At 34.7% G+C, this 18,693-nt stretch overlaps 2 protein-coding genes and 1 long non-coding RNA gene across 5 annotated transcripts in view; 1 reads left to right on the plus strand and 2 right to left on the minus strand.

Annotated features, from left to right (window-relative positions):
* Positions 1-18,693, minus strand: part of LOC133881758 (deSI-like protein At4g17486) — an 81,098-nt gene that overhangs the window by 37,981 nt on the left and 24,424 nt on the right. The window lies entirely within an intron of this gene.
* On the plus strand, positions 9,204-13,319 carry LOC133881443 (uncharacterized). Its single transcript, XR_009902517.1, has 3 exons — positions 9,204-9,755; positions 11,627-11,724; positions 13,020-13,319. It is a non-coding gene; the product is annotated as an uncharacterized LOC133881443 (long non-coding RNA).
* On the minus strand, positions 15,324-17,996 carry LOC133881390 (B3 domain-containing protein Os01g0723500-like). Of its 2 annotated transcripts, none has more exons than XM_062320303.1 (4): positions 17,692-17,995; positions 16,144-16,608; positions 15,609-15,861; positions 15,324-15,523 (listed from the first exon to the last, which is right to left on the minus strand). In XM_062320303.1, exons 1-3 carry the CDS (start codon positions 17,785-17,787, stop codon positions 15,628-15,630), a joined length of 795 nt encoding a protein of 264 aa, XP_062176287.1. In that variant the 5' UTR covers positions 17,788-17,995; the 3' UTR covers positions 15,324-15,523; positions 15,609-15,627. The 2 variants fall into 2 exon arrangements, with proteins under 2 accessions (XP_062176287.1, XP_062176288.1); XM_062320304.1 differs by lacking the exon at positions 15,324-15,523 and having other exon boundaries at positions 15,548-15,861; positions 16,144-16,468; positions 16,583-16,608; positions 17,692-17,996.

An 18,693-nucleotide genomic window follows, 5' to 3' on the forward strand; every position in this document is an offset into this window, starting at 1 on the left:
ATTACACTACACCTACTATAGTACTATACTAAGGATCAATATCACTGCCTAGCTAGGTAGTTGTTACAATTATGGTTGCTTTAATGTTGGCTATAATTAACTATATATATAAATATGATTGGTATATTATAACTGAATATATATATATAATATCTGCATGAAACAGAGAAGAGAAAGAGAAGTGGTAGCTAGCAATATTATCATCAATCTTGAGTAACAGTGCAGTTTGATTGAAAGAAACAGGGGAAGAATGTGGAGGCTTAAGATAGCAGAGGGTGGAAATGACCCTTATATCTTCAGTACAAACAACTTTGCTGGGAGGCAGATATGGGAGTTTGATCCTCAGGCTGGCACCCCACAAGAGCAGGCTGAGGTTGAAGAGGCTCGTCAAAATTTCTACAACAACAGGTTTCAGGTCAAACCTAGCAGTGATCTCCTATGGCGAATGCAAGTACGTACCCTCCTCTTCTCTCTCTTCAATATATCATTATCATTTCCTCTGCACTAAAAATAGCTACTTTAACTCCAACCGGTTAGCTTGAGTACGGGAGTTGTACCCCAATCATCTCCCTAAGTCATTTGGCCCTATTCTTCTTAAAGTTTGACCTTATTGAGTTCAAACAATTCATTGGGACAGGGTTTTACCTGAACTGTGTAGAGAAAATGTTTTGTATGGTGTTTTAAAGATCTAGTTGTGGCGAAGCTCCGAATACCCCGATTATATATATATAAAATAAAATTAAAAAAAGAAAAGAAAAAACAGCTACTTTCCTGCCATGTCACAACCTTTCTCATGTATCAAAATCTGTGTCACCTTGCTTAATTTGAAGGGGCCGAAGGGTGGAAGGTTTTGAAGCTTTTTTGCATGGTTAAAATCCAAAATTTTACCTTCATATATAATTTGGTTCTCATATTAATATAGAAGGAAGCAAGGCGCTATTTGATATAAAACTCATTATAAATGGAGTATTGAATGATTGTTTCATTATAATGGAATATTGAATAAATGGGTTCTGGGCCAATTTGAGGACAAAGACATACAAACAACAAAATCAATTTCAACGTACACTTAAGGTGGCACTACCATATACTTTAAGAGAAATGCTTGATTGTACACTCTCATCCCACTCATATCCCACCCTTATCTACGTGGACCAATAATGTGAGAGATAATAAAGAGTGTAGTGGGACCCTATTTTTTTAACAACATTATTGTTCCACGTAAATAAGGGTGGGATAGGAGTGGGATGAGAGTGTACAACCAAGCATTTCTCATACTTTAAATGCTTACAAACATAAAAAGAAGGGAAAAGTATACACATAATCCCTTCAAATTACCATCTCATTTTCAATGTCCCCCAAACGATCAATTGTGTCAATCTCTCCATTTACACTACCAAAACATGTTAATGTCCCTCCTATCGGCAAATATACCCTTCATAAAATTATTAAAATTTAAAAGAAAAACTAAAAAATTATTAAAAAAATCTGAAATTAAAAAAAAAATAAAAAAAGTTATACAAAAGATAAAAAAATACAAACTGGTTTTTCTTCTTCTTTTTTTGTTCATTTGTTTTTTTAAAAAATAAAATTGTTTTATAATTTTCAGTTATATTTTTTAATTCTTCGCTCTTTTTCGTTTTTGTAATTTTTCATTTTTTTTTTCTAGTTTTTTCTTTATTTTTTATTTTGGTTTTTTTTTTTTGAACTTTTTTTTTTTTTTAGTTTTTCTTTTGTTATCTTTTAGTTGTAGTTTTTTTTTTTTTTTTTTTTCAAATTTATAAGGACATTTTTGTCTTATTGAAAAAAAAAATTAGGGTCATTTTTATCTTTTTGTTGGTCTTAGAGGGGGGCATTAACATTTTTTGGTAATTTGAGGAGAGATATTGACACAATTGGTAGTTTAGGGAGGACATTGACAATTGAGTTGTAATTTGAGGGAGATACGTGTACTTTTTCCTAAAAAGAACAAAATCAATTTTAGCAAAAAAGACCATAAAAAAAAAATTACACTTTACCCTCTGATGTATGCACTATTGGCGATCTGACGCCTAATGTTCAATTTTTGGTAGATGACTCCTCTGATGTTGTCCACGTATTCCACCGTGGACCTTCCATCCATGACATGCACGTGACCTTTTAAAGGCCAAAATTTCAAAATTACCCATGTTCAAAACAGTGAGTTTCACCGGGATACAATGCAGCCACTTTATATATTTTATATATTTATTCATTCTTTGATTTTTCTGTTTCGCATTTGGTTTTGTGATAATTGCACTATTGGTCACTGTAGTATGCCATAATTATTTTTCACTCCCTATGGTTTAAAAAGTTTATGGAAGGTCCTTGTGGTAAACAATAATTACAAATCGATCACTGTCGTCAAATTCCGTTAAAATTTTTGACAGATTCCATTAAATGCCACGTCAGCGCAACGTCAGACCAATAAGAATGTGACATGTGTCCATCTCAATATTTTTCCTTTAATTTTTTAAAGTTTTTTTTTTTTTTTAAAAAAATTTTTAATTATGCATAGGGACACTTGTCGATTTTTTAAGGCCAATGACATTGACTTTCGTCTATTTTTGGACGGAAGTACAATCTCCATCTTTAGGCATAAACGATGTATTATTTGTGATACGGAATGAAGCTTAGGGGTCAAAAAATAAAGTCTTTAAGCTACAGGAAAGTAAAAGGTATGTAACCCTAATAACTAATATACATACTTTAATTTATACACACACACACAAAGATATATAAAGGAGCTAACGAGTCTAGCGAGCTTTATATGAGTTATGTTCATGAACTTTAATCGAGTTGAGTTGAGTTTATACGGTTATGCCTCATTTAATAATCGAGCATAATTTTATATTCACAAACAGCTCATATATTATATTTATCAAGTTTGAGTTGAGTTTATCCGAATGTCAAGTATATTATATTATACTTGTTCATTTAAGACCCTACATACAAACTTACCCGTATGCAGTTTTTCTTAGCTCCCACCCTGACTAGCAGCCTCACGCATGGCTCTTCTCCACTTGACAACTTTGTCAATGTCCAACAAGTAATGCCCTTCATGTTTCCTGAATGGTTCTGCAAAACTACCTGTCTGGTTTCTCACATCCGTGGTGTCAACATCAAAGAATATAGGCAAAACCAACTGTGTCACAGTTCTTCGGCACTCCATGATCTCTACAAGTTCCTCTAAGCACCACCTCGAAGCCGCATAGTTGGTCGAGAAAATGATGACCGAGATTCTAGACCGTTGGATTGCCCGTGATATTTCGGATGCAAGATCTTCTCCTCTTCGGTGCTCGTTGTCATCTCTGAAGACATTGATTCCGGCATCTCTCAAAGCGAAGTAGAGGTGGTCGGTGAAGTTTTTGCGAGTGTCTTCACCTCTGAAACACAAGAAGACATCATAGTTCCAGTTGGGTTGGGGAGAAGAAGATGAAGAGAAGAAGGCTTCAGGAGATCTAGGTGTTCCGGCAGCCATTGCCCAAGGAGATAATCAAGTTTGGTGAGGAGTGGGAAATGGGAGAAGCAATTCGTGTACAAGGCACTGAAGGCAGGGTCAAGTACTACTTCCAAATGCATATATATATATATATATGGTTGATGCCGATAATCGATCATATGATTACAATTTATTGATCCAACTTGAGCGCGGGAACAAGCCACAAATAAGGAAATTTAACCAAGAAAACAATTACCGAAAATATATTATATTTTTCGTATATTTTATATTTAGTTGATATTGTAGTATTTTTTATTTATGGATTAATTGTACGTAATTAAATCATGGTAATTTGATTACCATATTTTGTATTATAGATAAATAAATCAATGAGGACAATGTACGTAATCATTAGGGTTAATTCTAATGGTGGATGTAAGTGCCTAACTTCTTGTGTTTTTTTTCTCAATCTCTTATTTCCACATTTACAATTCTATTTTCGGATTTTTTCAGGACAGTCAATTCCTTGACGATAAAAAAGTCAAAAACGTTGTTGCAATTTTCACACGTAAACTACACGCAGGAATTGAAGACTTTTATAACGAACCGTTCCTATGGGCTAGGAAAGGAATCTAGGAACCTTTCACATATATAGAAAACTAAGACATTAATAAGAAAAACTAGAGAAAATCAGGCCTAACGTTAACGAAACAAAGAAACTGTAGTCTTGTACCCCACCACCGGCCTTTTGCTTGTTTTTCTTCCTGTAAGTATAAAATCAAGTCAGTCAGACTTTGTATAGGCAGAAAAATGAAAAAAAGAAAACGTCTCAATCGTGTGGTGGAAGAGGAACGCAAGATTGCCAAACGGGGCTACTGTCTTTGATTCTTTATAAAACCAATAAGACTAAAGAAGTCACAGTAAAACTAAAATAGAATTAGAGATTGTCATGGAAAGCTTGCTCTACATTCTTCTTAGTTCTTAGTTTTTATAATTAACTTTCTATTCAATATTCTTCTTAGTTCTCTAGCTGTTCTTATAAGACACTAAAAGAAATTTGCACATTAGTGGCCAACTTTTTAGCGGCGGCACCAAAGTCGCCGCTAAAGACACCTCATTAGCGGCGACCTCTAAATGTCGCCGCTAATGAGTGATCTTTAGCGGTGACCAACCTGTCGCCGCTAAAAAGTTGCCGCAAATATACATTAGATCTTTAGCGGCGACAAATTGTCGCCGCTATTGACCCATCTTTAGCGGCGACCCTTGTTGGTCGCTGCTAATAATGGCTCAATAGCGGCGACAATTGGAGTCGCCGCTATTGACCCTACAAAATAAAAAAATAATAATAATAAATCATATTCATTAGCGGCGACTTTAGAAGTCGCTGCTAATGCTGGATCAATAGCGGCAACATTCAGATGTCGCCGCTAATAATTGGTCAATAGCGGCGACAATTGGGGTCGCCGCTATTGATCCTACACAATAAAAAAAAAAAAAAAAATAATGAATCATATTCATTAGCGGCGACTCCTAAAGTCACCGCTAATGCTAGATCAATAGCGGCGACATTTAGATGTCGCCGCTAATAATTGGTCAATAGCGGCGACAATTGGGGTCGCCGCTATTGATCCTACACAATAAAAAAAATAGAAAAAAAATAATAAATCATATTCATTAGCGGCGACAAATGCTAGATCAATAGCGGCGACATTTAGATGTCGCCGCTAATAATTGGTCAATAGCGGCGACAATTAGGGTCGCCGCTATTGATCCTACGCAATAAAAAAAATAGAAAAAAAATAATAATCATATTCATTAGCGGCGACTTCTAAAGTCACCGCTAATGATAGATCAATAGCAGCGATATCTAAATGTCGCCGCTAATAATTGGTCAATAGCGGCGACAATTGGGGTCGCCGCTATTGATCCTACGCAATAAAAAAAATAGAAAAAATAAATAAATCATATTCATTAGCGGCAACTTCTAAAGTCACCGCTAATGCTAGATCAATAGCGGCGATATCTAAATGTCGCCGCTAATAATTGGTCAATAGCGGTGACAATTGGGGTCGCCGCTATTGATCCTACACAATAAAAAAAAAAAAATAGGGAAAAGTACACATAATCCCTTCAAACAACCACCTCATTGTCAATGTACCTTCCAAACTACCAATTGTGTCAATGTCCCCCCCTAAACTACCAAAAACTGCCAATGTCCCCCTAATCACAAAAGTGTCATTCATAAAATTATTAAAAAAAATATAAAATAACAAAAATTTCTTCAAAAAAAAGAATTTAAAACTATTTTTTTTTTATTTAAAAAAAAAAATAATTTTCAGTTTTTTTTTTCTTTTTAAAAAAAATTGTTCTTTTTCGTCTTTTTATTTTAATAAAAACTTTTTTTTTAATTTGTTTTATTTTTTAAATAAATAAATAAATTTCTGTTATTTTTTAGTTTTTTTTCTTTAGAAAAAAATTGTTCTTTTTCGTTTTTTAATTTAATAAAAATTTGTTTTTCTTTTTCTTTTTCTTCATTTGTTTTATTTTTTATTCTTTTAGTTTTAATTTTTTGAATTTATGAGGACATTTTTGTCTTATTCAAAAAAAATTAAGGTCATTTTTGTCTTTTTGTTGGTCTTAGGAGTTACATTGACATTTTTTAGTAGTTTAAGGGGGGACATTAACACAATTGGTAGTTTGTGGGGTACATTGACAATTGAGTGGTAGTTTGAGGGGGTTATGTGTACTTTTCCCAAAAAAAATAATAATAATGATAGAATAATAAGATCCTTTTGTAGTGATATTCTGGTCAATCATGATAGAATAATAGGATCGATAGACCATCCGACCTTGTGCATTAGTCTGATCAGATGATCTATCGATCCTATAGATCTATCATGATCGATTGGATGATTTATCGATCCTGTAGATCTATCATGATCGATCGGATGATCTATCGATCCTATTAATCTATCATGATCGATCGGATATTCTACCATGATTGATCAGATGATTTATCAATCCTTTTGATCTACCATGATTGATCAGATGATCTATCGATCCTATTGATCTATAATGATCGATCGGATGATCTACCTTGATTGATCGGATGACGTATTGATCCTATTGATCTATCATGATCGATTGGATGATCTATCATGATCGATTGGATGATCTATCGATCCTATTGATCTATCATGATCGATCAGATGATCTACTATGATTGATCAGATGATCTATCGATCATATTGATCTATCGATCATATTGATCTATCATGATTGATCTGATAATCTATCGATCACATATATCATACCACGTTCCATCACATAGATTGTACCACGATCGATCACATGTATCGTACCACGATCGATCACATAGATCGTACCACGATTGATCACATATATCGTACCACGATCGATCACATAGATCGTACCACGTTGCATCACATAGATCGTACAACGATCGACCACATAAATCGTACCACGATCGATCACATGTACAGTACCATGATTGATCACAAACTATCAATTATGTCAATGTTCCTCCTAAAATTATCAAAAAATGTCAATATTCTCTCATAATGAAAAAGGACACCATTGATAAAATTATTAAAATTAAGAAAAATAGAAAATAACAAAAAATTATAAATAAATAAATAAATAAAAACTGGTTTTAATTTTTTTTTAATTTTCTGTTTTTTTTTTAAACAAAAATTTGTTTAATTATTTTTTAATATATATATATATATATAGATTATTTTCGAATTTATAAGTGATTGGAGCCATTTTGGAAGAAAACGACTCTAAATTTTGGGGTCCTGCAGCAAAAAAATTTCAAATTTTTTGAATTTTAATTTTTTTTAAACAAAAATGTTTTTTTCATTTTATTTTTTTTTTCTTTAATTTGTTTTTTAAAATATATATTTTTTATTTTATTTTTAGATTATTTTTAAATTTATTTTTCTTAAAAATTGGTTCTAAATTTTGGAGTACAGTGCGCGGGACACGAAATTTTCGCGTCCCGCGCGCACAGCCAAACCAAAATGTAAAGTTTTGAATTTTTTGTTTTTTTCTCCTTTTCACACACGCATAAGTATCTCCTTCACTCTCATCTCTCTTAATCTCTAGAGACAGAATATCTCTTTCTTTACTCGTTCTATCTGATCCGTCTCTCATCTCTCCATAGCTCTCCATGGTTTTCTTTTCTCTCTTTCTTTCTTCTTTCTTGTTCTTCTTCTCCCTTCTTCTTCTCTCTCTCCCGACGACCACCACTGTGCATCTCAAGAGACCAAGCCGTGGGTCTCAAGAGACCCACGTCCTGGGTCTTTTTTTTTGTATTTTGAATGCTTAATGCATTTTTTTTTGGCCCTTTCTTTTGTATTTGCATGCTTAATACATTTTTTTTTTTGGCTTTTTTTTGTTGGATTCTGTGTTAATTTGAATGTGAATGTTGATTACAAGAATAGTAACAAGTAAAAATTAGGACTTTGTTTGGTAATTTTTCATGTTTCTTTGCTTATTATGAAGTCATTCGCAGTCCTCTCAAGAGACCCACGTCCTGGGTCTTTCTTTTGTATTTGCATGCTTAATGCATTTTTTTTTTTGGCTTTTTTTGTTGGATTCTGTGTTAATTTGAATGTTAATGTTGATTACAAGAATAGTAACAAGTAAAAATTAGGACTTTGTTTGGTAATTTTTCATGTTTCTTTGCTTATTATGAAGTCATTCGCAGTCCTGGGTCTTTTTTATGGGTCTCTCTTTTTTTCTTTTTTTTTTTTTTTTTTTAAATTTTTTTTATTATCATTAGTGGCGACCCGTATGTCGCCGCTAATAAGTTTTTTTTTTTTTTTTTTTAAATTTTTTTCATATCATTAGCAGCGACCCATTTGTCGCCGCTAATAATGTTTTTTTAATTTTTTTCATATCATTAGCGGCGACCCGTATGTCGCCGCTAATGATAGCACATTAGCGGCCACATTTGGTGTCGCCGCTAATGATAGATCATTAGCGGGGACAATGACCTCCATTCTATAATTTTTTTGCGGCGCCAAAAAATATTATTAGCGGCGACATTTGTCGCCACTATTGAGCGAACATTAGCGGCGACTCTATATGTCGCCGCTATTGATCTTTAGAGGCGGAGTATATGCGGCGACTGCATTAGCGGCCACATGTCGCCGCTATTGATCAATAGCGGCGACAAAAAGACTTTTAGCGGCGACAAAAAGTCGCCGCTAATGATCTTTTTTTTTTGTAGTGAGATAAAGAATGTGAAGACCGATAAATTAAATAGGGAATTTAGCAATTTAATAAATTATGTTTATTAAATGGATGAGGTTAGTAATTATATTCTAGGTAACAATAATAATCATGTTATGAAGAAAAATACAATTGGGTTAAGATGGGGATAATTATTATAGTAGGTCCTAATTAAATAAATAATTAAATACAATGATTAAAGTTTAGTTTAAAAATATGCGATGATCAAATGTTAATTAATAAACGATGATATTTATATTGTCTAGAATAAAATGAGTTTAAGATAAAATGAATAAAATAAGATGGGGTAATAATGCAATTTAAAAAGAATAGGGGCTAGTATTTAAAAAGACCAAAGCTTGGCCTTATCCATAGCCACACACGTGGCTATGGATTAATGGGGGATATTTTTCCCCCTCTGTTTCGCAGCACCCCCCCCCCCCCCCCCCTTGCCAATTCTTCTTCCTTTCTTCTTCTTTCTTTTTCTTCTTTCTTCTTTCTCTTCTGTTGTCCTTCTCGCCAGACCCACAGAGACAGCAATAGAGAGTGAGAGAAATCGAGTGAGAGAGAGATGCGAGAGAGTGGGAGATAAGGGATTGAGAGGGAGACCGAGAGATGCTGAGAGAGAGATGAGATCGGGAGAGTTGAGGAGTGATCGAAGCCCGATCCTCCGGTGGGTGGCGCCGTCAAGACCAGAGGACGCCGGCGACGCGATCTCCGGTGAGCCCGTGAACCAGAGATGACCCGGGAGAGAGAGAACCCGAAACCCGTAGTACCCGTGACCCACGACCCGTGAGGACCCGAATCTCCATGATCGGCGACTGGGACTGAAATTCGGCTGTCCCTTTAGCAGTTTCCGGCGAAGACCCGTGAGCTTAGAAGACCCGTAGCCTAGACCCGTAACCCGTGAGCTCAGACCCGCGACCCAGTGACCCGAGCAACCTAGAACCCGACGGCTTGAAGCTGGTTTTTCCGATGAATTTTCTGCGACTTCCAGTGGCATTTTCCGGCGGATTTGTTGAGGAAAATCCCCAAGGTGTAAATCCTATAATTTTGTGGATTAATTTGTGAATTTTTGAATTAGGGTTTGTTAATTTTGGGGGTTTTCTATGATTGTGTCGGCAGTGGCTATGGGTATTGAATTGAGTGTTGTGGATTTGAGTTTTGGTTAATATTAATGATAGTTGCTATTCTTGATTTGGAGGACTGTGTTGTGGATTTTGGCTAGTTACTGATTGTAGGTTTTATTTGAGTGTTGATTTAGAGTTTATGTATGTTTAATATGCTAAGGTTGGGTGGCTTGTTTAGTTTGATTGTATAATGTTTTGGGTTGTGGATTTGGAGTTGGTAATTTTGAAGATGTGATTTAGGGTTTTTGGATGATGTTGAAGGGGATGGCTGAATGGGGTTGATTTGTGGTTATGTAATGAGGTTTTAGGCCAAGCCCTTTATAAAGATGGGTTGTTTGATTGTGATTGCGTGGATGTAATAGTTGACTAAAAATGGGTATGGAAGTTTGAGAATGGTTTTGTTAGATATTCCATTAGCATTAGTTGATTGTGGAGACACAGTGTGAGTAATGATAATAAACACGTGTATGGATAGAAATTAATATAAACAAGTAAATAAAATACGTTTGTATAAAAAAAGAATAAACTTATGAATAGGTAAAGTGATTATATAAATGGATTATGGATTTGTGCTAATGTAATTGTAGACATTAAGATGATATTTAAGTATAAGTCACTAAAGTTCTAGGTTGGAAAGACTTAATGAATTAGCTTAAAGTGTTGTATGTGTATATGTATATATGTATACATGTACATGTATGTGACTAAAATATATATGTATATATATTGTTAACTTAGTGAATGAAAGACAAACTATACAAAATGGTTAGTAATTAATAAGAATGTTAAAGAACTATAAATTACTCAAATAACCCTAGGTTTGCAAATATAAGTTAGAAGACTTATAGAACCTATAGGTGTATTATAAATTTGTTGTGCAACAACATAGTAACTAATTCGCTCAATCGTATCCACGTAGTATAATATATATATATATATATACATGAATATGAGTTCGGTAAATAATGATATTATAGAAATACATAACTAGGCTTCAAATTCATCTATTAGTGTAAGTAGATAATTAATGCGTTTATTTATGTGTTATAAAGTACCTAAGTGCGTTAGGAAGCGGTGCTTAGCTCGGTAAGCCTTCTATACACACACACACACACACACACACACACACACACACACACACACACACACACACACACACACACACACACACACACACACACACACACACACACACACACACACACACACACACACACACACACACACACACACACACACACACACACACACACACACACACACATATATATATATATATATATATATACGTATATGGGCCGAATAGACTTAGCTTAACGGATAAACTAACTATAAGACTTAATAGTTAATAATGACAACAAGGTGACTTGTTGCCTAATTCACCTATCCATGTACACTAAGTGCTTTAGTGCATATCATCGGTTAGGTTTAAGAGTTGTATATGTATATGTATATGTATATATGTACATATATACATATGCATGCATACATGCTAAATATATATGGTTAACTTAGTAAATAAGCAACACGCTATAAAAATGATTAACATAGATGATGAGGTGCAACAATAATAAATGAGCTAGTAAAAGGAGTAAATACATTTTATGATAATAAACAAGATACAATAGGAACCAAAAACCAATGGTAAGTTTAATAATAGCTTAAGGTGTCTAGCTAACTTTAGAAGCGAGTGATGTGACGTGTGAGCACGCGGGTAGTTAGGATGTCATAGAGGATGTAATTCAATAGCATAGTCTAATGCTACCAATGTTTGCAGGATCATGTTCGGATTGGAGACTTTAATTGGTTCTCCAATGTAAAGTCCAAGTGACTAGAGTCCAAGGAGTGTTCGAGTTGGAGTCTAATGCAGCCAAGGTGGGTATTCCACTCACTGAGAAAATATATATTTTTATATGTATTGGATTGATAAAAATATATATATTGTTTATGAAACCGAACCAACCATATGATGAAATGTATGTGCTTTGAGATGATTTATTAGTTTCGATTATGTTTAAACTATATCAATGATGTTAAAGAGATAGTGTATGAGTGAAAAGTATTGAATAGATTTAAAGTGTTAAGTTCTGTGGTTGAGATTTAAATTATGCAAATTGTTTGAGAACATGTCATGTTGAAACTGCGTAGATTTGATAAAGAAACGAAGTTTTGAATGATTTCAAAGTGTTGGGTAAAATGCTGGATTTGTTTAGTTTTAAAAGGACGTGATTTAACAACTGCATGATTTGAGCATGATACAGTAGTGAAATATATACTGGTCAAGCACGGAACATTGAGCATGTAGTATAGAGCATACATCAACAGTAGTACAGCAGTAAAGGAACAGGATACACAGTAAAACAACAGTTATCAGCATCGTGGGGGACCGAAGCCCCAGTAGACCCAGTCATGCATATCATGTATAACATTGTTTAATGAGTGATGTTTTTATGTTATGAGTAGATTTTACTAGACGTGTTGGTATGCATAAGTGTCTTAAATGAAAAGCGCTTATGTATATTTCTATCGGATAGTCATGTGTTAAGGTCATACATTGAACTTGAAAGTACATGGATACATGATTGCCCGAGTGCGAGTAATGGCATGTCTATGAGTAGAAAGGTTGACTGTTCTTGTTCTCCAGGAAAGACGTGTTAGCATGATTGAGTTTAGCTCTAGTGCTCTCATGATCTACTGGCGTCAAGACACGAAGCTGAAATACGATTAGAGATGGTGTTGCGAGTGTTTTGTTGACGGATGTTGTCCTGGTACGGAAGAGTAAGATGCCATGTTCTTTGCTTAAGACTTATGTGTATACGTGATATCTGTGATGGAGTGATCGTGTGCACATATGTCCAAGCGACCGATGAAAAGTATTATTATAGAAGGGTCTATATGTAGAATCTTCCAAGCGGTAGATTGGAACTTCTACATATGTTCACAGCTATATAGTATGTTTTAAATGTTTTCTAAATAGTCGGTGTTTGCTGCATTAGCTGTTGGTAAATTGTGGCTAATATAGTGCTCGCACGACTAAAAATAAAATACGGGTTGGTTCTTTGTGAAAACTCAGTTAGTCTTATACCACTGAGGTCTTAGTATGAGGTATACTAAGGCGGCGAACTCATTATTTCACCTATGCGGATGTGGATACCACCACAACCGTGTAGATGATGTTTCTTTGGCTGCAGGTACTTCGGTATAGTCGATGGGTCGGTAGCAGTGTGCTTGAGATATTATGACTGAAGCTCGCTACGACAGTTGCAATTGTCGGACCACGGGTTGTCCACTATTTTATAGGTTTGGTATGGCTTGTGACGTTTGTGTCACTTATTCTTTGTTAAGCCATTATTGTTATAGTGTTAATAAGACTCAAACAGATAGATGTTAAATGGCTCTTTGTTGTAATTAACTTGTGATAGATGTATAAGTTGTAATTTCCGCTATTCAGATTTATGTTTTCCGCTGCATAGATAGATGTATGTTATACTCTGATTATCAGGTACATGTTATGGGGCATGTGCCATATGTTGGCTGAGCGACACGTAGTCGTGCCACTGCGATGACTCGTTTTACGTTTTATTTAAAAAAAAAAAAAAAACGGGTCGTCACAAAGAAGTTCAAGAATCAAGGCCCATCGTCATTGGTATGAAGTATATGAATCTCTAGCAAAATTCATTTTTTATTTTTTAATTACTCCAAAGGTAATTTGACTCCTTTTATAATCTTATTTAAATTGTTTTCGGGTGGTAATTCATAATATTAGATTACCTAGCTAATTCTCAAACAAAGCATTTGTGGAAGATGCGATTAATGTGTTAATTAAAAACAAAGGTAATCTTTTGTTATTCCTTATTATTAATCTCATTCTCATGTGTGTTTCATCTTCTAAGTATTTTTTTTTTTTAAAAAAATTAATATATATATATATATATATATATATATATATATATATATATTATTGTTCATAAGTGCCTAATTTTGACTTTTAAAGTTGTATATTTACAGTAAATTTCTTCTTGTTTGATTGTTAAAGTTTTGTAACTTTTGGCTCCTCTAATCATAATTATCTGGCTCCGCCACAGTCTTGTTCCAACAATACATACAATCTTGTTAACATATATACAAATGGATAAATTCGAAGCCATACCTTTCGCATCACATTTAGCTTAACTATATTAGAAATAAACAAGCATATATATTTACTCAGTTTGAAAATTTACAAGCACAAACATAATAGTTTCTATTTTGTAGTTGATATTTATAAATTTGTTTATAAATATCACACTACAAACTAAGGATATATTTAATCGAAATAAAAACTTTACTATATGTTTTATCAATACCCATATATATTAATGCAGAATACAAACTTTAATTGCCTGCTAATTAATAGATTATTCAATTTAAGAGTGTCAAAGATCCTTGAGAAAAAGTTATTAATAGATTTATTAGAATATATGAAAAATGAATAATTAATTTGGAGCTTTCCTAAAATTTCTTATAAACCTAATTTCACCTAGTAATTAGGCAATTCGAAACTTAAACACTCATGACTATCTTTATAAACCACTCACTCTATGTGGACTACTGCTCATCTTTTCAATGTGGGACATGGATGCTACAAACTCTTCCTCCCTTAAACTTCTAACGTCATCGTCAGAGCCACGTCGTTCTAGGACTTAGCATTCATGACTATTAATTTTTATAAATTACTCACTCTATAAGAACAAATACTACTCATCTTTCCAATGTGAGACGGGCTAGGGTGTTACAAATATCCTATATATGAAAGTCATAAAATTGTTCCCATCTTATACGAAAGAAAGGAAAGACTCGATGATGGTAAAAGAGTCAACAAGTTGTTCACGTGTTGAAATTATTTGGATGAATAATTTGCACTCGTAATGATCGGCATCAACCAAGACTTGGGAGTTGATTTTACCTTGTAGATTACATTTTCTTTGTCAAGTGTAGAAAATAGTAATGAAATACAAATGGAGAGAAAAGTAGTGGACGCAAGGTAGAAAAATGAGATCAATTCGGGCAGTCCATTGAATTTAGTAGTACCCCCTCCCCTCTCTTGTTCTTTTGTATTAGACTTTGTCCATTGCATTTAGTCAATAATGAGATCAATTTGGCGAGTCCATTTCATAGATGGCATCAAGATAGATTTATTCTCTTTTTGCTCCTCTCGTGTAATTCATGTACGGAGAGGGACAAATTCAGCCGCTCACATTCATAGATTCAATTCGTCCCTCTTTGTTGACCTCATGTCTTTTTGAGAATATCAATAAGAATTGAAATTTGTTCAAAAATAAAAGAACAAAAGAAATAATACACATTTTCTTCTATAGTAAGCTTTTTGAGCTTTCAAATGTGAATCCAAGAAAATATTAGATTTCTCGAACCAAATGTCACGTAAAGGCTTTCCAACTACATTCACAACATAAGATGATGGGAGTCTGGGCCTGTTTGTCAACCTTTATGGGCCTAAAGCCCAGCTCTTGAGATTTAAACTCATGGGCCGAAGATTCGGGCCCAAACGAAAGGTTTAGCCCAGAAAACAAACAAGCATTTTGAAAGCCTTGAACTTGTGCCCACAAGTGAAGGTTCTGTTCAACACTATCTTCCATGTTGTCTGAAAAGTGTGTGAGAGTGTCTTCTAAAAGGCCTTGCATAGATTAAGGTAAAAATAAGTACAATCTATGAATACTGAAATCTGATCATGTTCAAAGAGATAACACATGATGTCTTACAGGTTAACTCAAATTTCGGTCAGCGGAAAATATGGACTCGGATTTCTTGTTTCCCCAAAAGCTCAAATATGCAGATATCACCAATCTTGAGCTTGTTTTCAAGTACAAAGGCTTTGAACCCTCCAGAAAGGACATGGTTCCACCCATTGCTCACGTAATTCACTTCCCAAGATTTATCTTCTGAATTCCTCACAACAATCTTTGCCCTGCCTTGAGGAGGAAGGTGTTCTTTAGCAAAAACAGCTGGGACTCGCTGCATACAAACAAATAAGAATTAAAACACCCTTTTGTAAATTAGCTTATACAAGAGAAAGAGAGATCCGGTGGTTGCAGCCCAAAAAAGAAAATATGCAAGAGGATATATATATGTTGGTGGCAGGCTAAGATAAATGCATCTCTCTCCAAGTTCTTCATGCCATTTGGTAGCATCAAGTCAGTCCATGATTGAAGATTTGAAATCCACATGGCAGGCAAGTTCATCCAACAGTTAAATATAAGGAAAAAGGGGTTAAAAAAAGGAATTAATATTGCTTACAAGTATGAACACCTTCTCCACATGGGATTTTGTCATGCATCTCTTGAAGTAAGGAAAATCGGAGGTAAAAGACTCGGCCATTTTCCAAACCTTTCTTTTCTGGGTGGGAGGCTCCTTTTCCTCTAATTTTTTCCTTCTCTGGATGTCTTTCTCTTTGAGTTTTGTAAGCTGGTCTGCTTCATCATGTACTGGAGTGTGCTTGTTAATAGAAGCATAAACTCTCTCGCAACCATCTTTTCCAAAAATCAGTACATCAAAAGACATTTCTCCATTATGTTTGAAAAGCAAGAATTCATTGTCCCCCAAGGAGTGATCTTCAAAGTACTGCTTCCAACCATCTTGCAGATATATGTCTTCTACAGTCTTGCACAGTTTAACACGCCACTCGTCACCAGAGGAATCCCTAAGAATTGCTTGATCAGGCAATTCTTTCGGTAAATGCTTCACAAACTTTCGTGGGATTCGCTGCAAGTTATGAAAGAAACAAGAGGAAGATCAAATTTAAACAAAGAAACACAGCAGGATTCGTCCATTCGATTCAAGTTTAGAAAACGAGATTTTGAAGCTTGAGGATGTCCTTTCGGGAAGCATTTACAAAAGTAATGGCACGAGAACAGACTTGAAGGATGGCCAGCAATCAGCATGATGATGAGGAGAAACCCATTTTCTCTTTCAAGGTTGTTTCAAACAATCCTTCCGTTCGAGATATTGATGGTTGCTGTAACTTAGCTGGGGAGGTTGAGGATGAAGCTGTTATAATACCAAGCATTTATGCAAACTTGAAGGAAGAAAAAGCATAGCAAAATGAGCTAGAAATTGGAAAGACCGTTGGTTCCAAGCAAAGGCAAAGAAAGGAAAGACACTGAACAATTGCTCACGCTGATGTTCGATAGGTGTCCCCATACTTCTGGAGGTCAACAGGACAACAAGAGGTGAGAAATGGCGGTAATGGTAGACGATTTAGCCATACAACAGCTTGTGCAAAAGCTCGTGCTACTTGTGTGAAGGTCTCCCCATACTTTGAAAAGAAACCCAAAGAAGAAGAAAATGGAGATGACTCCGATCTCAATCTCACCCATGAGAATGGAATTGCTTCTTGTGTTGATTATCTCAATTCTAGCTAGGAAGCGAATGAAGATCAATGACATTAAACGTGATGTTAATCTAGCAATTAATTGCTACAATGATAGTATGATACTAATAATAATTCTTGTGTTGGTTCCTGGCTCCGTCGGCAGGAACCAGGTGCTCATATGCTTCTCCTACAAATGGCACTGCCCCAAATGAGATCGAAGAGGAAAAAGATTGCAACAAGACCAAAGATAAAAGGAGGAAGAGAAATGATAGCAAGTGTTGCGAGCTACTAAAACAGAGCATAATATCCCCAGGTTTTCAAGAAGAAACCAACCTCTCTCAGAGCATATCCTAGAACAGTTAAAAAGGAGGTTATTTATCTCTAAAACAAACAGAACAACTCTCCAAAAAACAATAGACATAAAAAAAAAAAAGAAGATTTATAGATTCAAGAGCAAAAGGATATAGAATCACCAGTTGCTCAGTGTTGAAGCCTCCAAAGATGAGCTTGAAGAAGCAGGGCCTATTGTCTTCAAACTCATCCATGTCTTCATGAATCTCACCCGTCATCTTCCTCTGTTTTCAGCTTTGAAAACCTTAGCGAAGTCAAGATCTTTGAAGTGTCGCCTGTTTAATATTTTACTATACATAGAGCTGCATGGCTCTGCCTTCCCCTTTCTTATAAAGAGATAAGCGATAGAGAGAGGGAGAGAGAATGGAAGTGGGTGTTTACAGAGTGACAGCTTGCATGTGATGAGAGTTTCCCATTACAGGCTTTGTGACAAACTACGTAATTAATCTTCTCAGTGTTTAATTTGGTCATCTGAAAGTGAAATGCATGTGCACGCCAGAGGAAAAAAAAAAAAATTAAGAAAATTGAGAAAATTAAAATTTCATTAGATAGATCCAAGAGGAGCTGTCTCTTTCTTATATTTATTTTCTGGGATTTTATTGATGAAAATTTAATTACGTAATTCACATATATAATAATACAATATTAATGCATGTTGCATGCACTCTAATTAAGTGCTTCCAACGGTGCCTTTTTTATGTTCATTATTTTATCTTTTTTGGAAATCTTTCAGAGATTTAAAAATGTTCAACTTTTTGTTAAAATATTGATTAAATGATTAAATTTATCTTTTTCTATTTATTTAAATTTTTTAAATAAGTAACTATTTAACATAATATTAAAGTAAAGGTCCTGAATTAGGAGAAGTGATAACTTAACATTTTTTCTTGGTTGTCACAGTGATGTTTATTTGAACATGAATGTTAGTTTTTATTGTTAAGACCATGTGGGTTCCTTCTTTTTAAGACCATTTGGGCAAAGGAAGAAGGTGGTTTAGCTAGAAATTAAGGATACAATATTTCTTGGAGTGGGCTTTTGTGAAAGCCTTGCTGGGGGGTTTACTTGTATTTCTTCAATTTCATTGGCATGAAGACGGAGGCTGAAGAAGAGAAGTGAAGAAGGAA

The sequence above is a fragment of the Alnus glutinosa genome, chromosome 11, assembly GCF_958979055.1.
Source record: "Alnus glutinosa chromosome 11, dhAlnGlut1.1, whole genome shotgun sequence".
Taxonomy (NCBI): Eukaryota; Viridiplantae; Streptophyta; class Magnoliopsida; order Fagales; family Betulaceae; genus Alnus; species Alnus glutinosa.